General features: G+C 45.7%; 1 protein-coding gene across 2 annotated transcripts in view; it reads right to left on the reverse strand.

The window, feature by feature from the left end:
- Positions 1-5,714, reverse strand: part of LOC119329750 (protein SWEETIE-like) — a 34,337-nt gene extending 28,623 nt beyond the window's left edge. For both annotated transcript variants that reach the window (XM_037602826.1, XM_037602825.1), the window contains exons 1-2: positions 5,476-5,714; positions 4,749-4,956 (exon numbers count right to left, since the gene is read on the reverse strand). In XM_037602826.1, the coding sequence (XP_037458723.1) occupies positions 4,749-4,956; positions 5,476-5,646 (379 nt within the window). In that variant the 5' untranslated portion in view covers positions 5,647-5,714. The remainder of the gene's footprint in view (positions 1-4,748; positions 4,957-5,475) is intronic.
- Between the last annotated feature and the right edge of the window lie 286 nt (positions 5,715-6,000).

The raw sequence follows: 6,000 nt of genomic DNA on the forward strand, positions 1-6,000 counted from the left end.
GATACGGTGACAAGTGAGCAAGGATCAGGTCGTCACATCCTTAGTGGCGTGCTACATCGATGCCCGAGTGTAGTGAAAAATAAGCGAGGGTCTTCGCATTTTTCTCGAGAAAACGCAAAAGAATTTGTGTTTCATTTCATTGAACAGGAAGACATCGGGGGTACAACCTCCAGAAAGGAGGGACACACACACACACGACCGTCCTCACCAAGTGACTACAACTAGGTAAGGAGGTGCCCTCAACTACAGACACGCAACGACATCAGGCCTTGCCCAGCCTTGCCTCCAGCCACAAAGTATGGAGTGGTAGACGTCAAGAGGCGAGGGGACCGGATTATCCTGGTCAAAACTGTTAGTTTGGGGACTTGGTTCTCAATGTTATCAGCGTGTATGCACCGCTAGTAGGCCATAATGAGAACACCAAGAGGGAGTTCTGAGAAGGCCTAGAGGACATGGTTAGGATAGGACTGTACCTATTGGTGAGAAGCTCTTCATAGGAGACCTCAATGGCCACACGGGTACATCCAACACAGATTTTGAAGGGGTGCATGGGGGCTTTGGCTATGCATCGGAAATCAAGGAGAAGATGTCTTAAGCTTCGCTCTAGCCTACGACATGATCGTAGCTAACACCCTCTTTAAAAAGAGAGAACCGCACTAGTGACTTCTAGTAGTGGTCAACACTCTAGCCAGATTGATTCCGTCCTCTCAAGAAGAGAAGATCAGCGTGCTTGCCTAGATTGCAAGGTGATACCTAGAGATAGTATTGTCCCTCAACATAAGCTAATGGTGGTTGACTTCCGCTTTCGGATTTGTGTCAAGCGGGATAAGCGCGCCAAAGTCGCTAGAACAATGGTGGGAAGCTCAAGGGGAGGAGCTCAGGCTTTCAAGGAGGTCATTAAGGAAACCCTTGGGAAGAAGGAGGTGACGCAGACAATATGAAGATGAAGATGGCGACTTGCATTCGTAAGGTGGCTTTGGAGTAGTTTTGAGTGACCAGGGGAAGTAAAAGCGAAGCTAAAGATACTTGGTGGTGGAGCGGTAGCAAAGAAGGCCGCAAAACGAGCTGTGAGTGAAGCAAGAGGTCGGGCGTGTGAGGACCTCTATCGGCGCTTAGACACAAAGGAAGGCGAAAGGGGCATAAGATGGCCAAGATCCAAGAGAGAAGGACGAGGGATGTCAACCAAGTCAAATGCATCAAGGACGGAGCAGATCAGCTCCTGGTGAAGGACGAGGAGATTAAGTGTAGATGGTGAGAGTACTTCAAGAAACTGGTCAGTAGAGAGAATGAGAGCTCTACCATTGAACTAGACGACTCCTTTGATGATACCAACAAGCGTTTTGTGCGGCAAATATAAAGTCTGAGGTCAGGGAGGCTTTAAAAAGGATGAAAGGAGGCAAGGCGATGGGCCCTGATTGTATCCTCGTTGAGGTGTGGAGAGGCCTCGAAGACAACGATAATATGGCTAACTAAGCTTTTCAACCTCATTTTTTGGGCAAACAAGATGCCAGAAGAATGGAGGCGGAGTATATTAGTACAGATCTTCAAGAACAAGGGGGTGTTCAAAGTTGTACTAATTACCATGGAATCAAGCTAATGAGCCGTACAATGAAGCTACGACAGAGAGTCATTGAGCACCGCTTAAGAAGAATGACAAGCGTGACAAAAAATCAGTTTGGTTTCATGCTTGGGAGGTCGACCATGGAAGCCACTTCCTTACGACAACTTATGAAGAGATATAGGGAGCAAAAGAAGGGCCTGCATATGGTGTTCATTGACTTGGAGAAGGCCTACCGATAAGATACCGCGGAATGTCATGTGGTGGGCCTTCAAGAAACACAAAGCACGATAATGTTGTGACAAGTGTTCGAACAAGTGATGGACACTGATGACTTCTCAATTAAAATAGGACTGCACCAAGGGTCAGCTTTCAGCCCTTATCTTTTTGTTTTGGTGATGGATGAGGTCCCATGGTGTATGCTCTTTGCGGATGATGTGGTGCTAGTAGATGATAGTCGGACGGGGGTTTATTAGAAAGTTAGAGCTACGGAGACAAACCTTGGAATCGAAAAGTTTTAGGCTTAGTAGAACTATAAAACTGAGTACATGAGGTGTGGTTTTAGTACTACTAGACACAAGGAGGAGGTTAGCCTTGATGGGCAGGTGGTACCTCATAAGGACACCTTTCGATATTTGGGGTCAATGTTGCAAAAGGATGGTGATATCGATGAAGATGTGCCCCATCGAATCAAAGCCGGATGGATGAAGCGGTGCCAAGCTTCTGGCGTTCTCTGTGCTAAGAGAATGCCACAAAAGCTAAAAGGCAGGTTCTATAGAACGGCGATTCAACCTGCAATATTGTATGGCATTGATTGTTGGCCAACTAAAAGGTGACGTGCTCAACACAAGAAAGGATCGGGTCCGAAATGATGATATACATAATAGAGTTGGGGTAGCACCGATTGAAGAGAAGCTTGTCCAACATCGCCTGAGATGGTTTGGGTATATTCAGCACGGGCCTATAGAAGCTCTAGTGCATAGCGAACGGCTAAAGCGTGTTGATAATGTCAAAAGATGTCGGGGTATACCAAACTTGACATGGAAGGAGTCCGTAAAGAGAGATCTGGAGGACTGGAATATCACTAAGGCCTCCTTTGGTTCATAGGATAGGAATATTGTAGGAATAGGAACTTTATAGGAAGTGAGATGACATGCATCTCAATTCCTATAAAGAAAGAGATGTCATTTGATGCATAGGATAGGAATTTTTCCATTGAGTCTAGGCTAATGTTTTTTTTTCCTTTGAAATGTGAAGGATTGAACCCTATCCTACATAGGAATAGGAATCCATTCCTACAAACCAAAGGGCTCCATAGGAATTTTTCCTTTGAAAATCCTATCCTATGAAATTCCTACAAGATTCCTACAAACCAAAGGAGGCCTAAAGAACTAGCCGATGCTGATAGAGCTGAACAATGATTATTGTAATCCTCCTGTGATTTGAGTAACACAAGTGTTTTACCCGCAAAAAAAAAAGAACTAGCCATGGACAGGGGTGCATGTTAGTCAGCTATCCACATGCCAGAACAATGCGTTGGTTTCGAGATCTTATGGGTTTGAGCTCTAGCCTACCCAACTTGTTTGGGACTAAATTTGTTGTTGTTGTTGTACATCATACTATTATTTTTTGCATGCACATAATCATAGCCAAATAATCTAAGCACATCTTTGTATCTGAAAAAGGTACCTGAAGCTAGGGTCTATCTGCACACTCTTAGAGGTAACAACATTAGATTAAGATCTTCCATGAAGAAATGATGGTGTTTATAGCAATAGGCTTGCCACTATGCTGCGCAACAAATTTTGATTTTTCAAAAAAAAAGGGTAGTTCTCTTCGGAAAAGAACTATTTCTTCCGATGTCGGACCAAGCGGTCGGTTGGGTAAATAAACCCGACCTCCCTTCATTCACTGATTGTGTGGTTGGTAACTCCACTTATAACATGTTGGAAAAGTAACACTTGTTTGAGGAATTGCACTAATTTGAATGTCGTTGTGTTTCTCTTATTTATTTCTTTTTGTTATTCGAGGCACGTGTAGGTAATATTTCAGTGCAACTTGCCAACTGGGCTTAGCTCAGATGGCTCGATTCCTTGTGGTGGAACTTGCCCACCCGGGTCAAGTATTAGACTTGGCACGGATGGCCGCATTTTCCTGGATTTATTCCAGGCTTTCCGGCGCTACTCTTTCAACTGTATGGTGTGCCCATCAACTACGAGCCGGTGACGCTTATAGGGTAGGGTGTGTGTATGTGCGTTTATAGGGGTGAGTGTGTGTGCGTGTATGTGAGCATCTGCGTCTGTACTATGTTTCTCAAAAAAAACAGTGTGGTTTGGCTTGGCACACATTAAGATCCCTCAAGAAATTAGTATTTGGGGGATTATCAATACGGGGGCTCAAAAATCTAGTTTTCGCAGAGAAGCCAAAAGGTTTTGGGGGAGAGAAAATAGGGTTATGCTTATCCACAATAAATACCTAAATATTCTTCTTAGCATTGAAATATTGTGTTGTCTCCCTATTTCTAATTAGAGGAGCAAGACGGAATCACAAGAACGCCAGTGCTACTAGGCAAATGGTAGCGATGGCTTCACCTTCGATGGCAAAGGTGGTGCAAACTTCAAGAGCGAGAGAATGACTTTGATGGGACAATCAAGCTAATGTGGCAATGGTGGCGAATTTAACGGGTCAATTAAACAAAGAGTGTGCTGGATTTGAGTGATGGTGTCTCATCACCTATGAATGTATTGGCCCAGACTCAAATAGAGCGGCAACAATAACTAAGAGTGAACTGCTGGTAGTTCAGCAATCACAAATAGATGCATTGTGAGAGTAAAATATAAAAGCTCAATTTTTCAAGATGGTGAACTCATCCAACACAATCTCGCGTACTCAAAATTTGAACATTCAAAATTGCATGACTAGGTGATGTTTACAAGATGTATCTGTTACACAGCTATACAACAACACTACTATTGGGTCTCGACAAGTAAACAGCGTAGATCCTTCTTTTCATCATTCAGCTAATGAGAGTATTTCCATGATTTCTCTTTTTTTGATGATTGTGGGCATTTATGTTCACCCACTGGCTATATGTCTATAAGTAAATGGATTTTTCAATAGATAAATTACAACTGCCAACACATTCGAAATAAGTTAAGAAATCTATACAGCATGAATTATGATTCCTAACCTGCACATGCCATGGGATCCGCTCTTTTCACATCTACCAACCACCCCTGCAAGGTGCTCGCCCTTGAGTATACTGATATTGCATCACCTTTCTGAATTATCCGCCCCATTGCTGATGACGCCAACCGTCGAACAGGGCGGCAAGCACCAAAGACAAGCAAGGACTGGAGAGCATCCTCGCATTTCCTTTGCCAAAGTTGTATGGTGTCCTGAATAGCAACATCAAACACACAATTAAAAATCAGAGGTACCAAGAAAATCCTCCATTCATCACCTGAAGGTGCATATTACACTTTGTGGGTTAACATAATAAAAGAGCAAACTTCCTCATGGTGGCTCATAGTACATCGCAAGTTTAACACATGCAAACAGGAAGGGATGCAAAATTGTGAGCAATTTTCAGTTCAAATGCGTGTCAATCATGAAGCATTTATTTACTTCTTCTGCCCCCTCAGCCGCAGCTAAAAGCAACCATATGAACCGATACTAGGATCCTCCGACCCAGCAACTAGAACAGACTAGAGCTTTGCAAGGAGCCAAGGACACTGAACTCTAGCAGTGAACTACCGAAATTACTCCCCAAAGCGAGCCAATTCAAGCAGATCACGGCACAGCAACACCGATCCAGGGAGCTCGTGCGGCAGTAGCATACGCGTAGGCATTGCTATAGCAGCAGGGATCTGGAAGGTGAGATCTAGGGCAATGGGAGAGGAGGGTTGGGGCGCGACCTTGGGGGCCTCGTCGAGGGCGGAGGAGAGCTCGGAGAGGAGGTCGAAGCAGAGGAGCGCGTCGGGGGGCTTCTGCCTGGCCGACGCCACCACGGACTCCAGCTGCGCCACCAGAGCGCCGAACCGCGACAGCGGAATTGGCTCGCCGCCGGCGACGCCGCGCTGCGCCATGCGAAAGGTGGGGGAGGAGGGAGCGGGAGGGCGTGCGGGTGTTTGGGCCGATGGCCTTTTTCCGGTACCAGTGGGATGGAGATCTAGAGTAGACGTGCCGCGCGGTGGGGTGCTTGGTTGGTAGTCAAAAAAATTGGCTAGCCAACATTTGGAACTCCAAAGCTTACAGCATCCACAGCCAGGCGCTCTAGACCGGCCTCAAACGCCGGCGAGGCGGTCCGGTCACGAAAATCTGACTCGAACAGGCGCTTCAAACAGAACTCAAACACCCGGGCTGATCAGCATCCCTGAAATCCAGCCAAAATATGGAACGAATATGAGGTGTCTGGGCGCGCCCGCCACGTCAGACTGACG

This window comes from Triticum dicoccoides, chromosome 7A (genome assembly GCF_002162155.2).
Source record: "Triticum dicoccoides isolate Atlit2015 ecotype Zavitan chromosome 7A, WEW_v2.0, whole genome shotgun sequence".
NCBI classification, from domain to species: Eukaryota; Viridiplantae; Streptophyta; class Magnoliopsida; order Poales; family Poaceae; genus Triticum; species Triticum dicoccoides.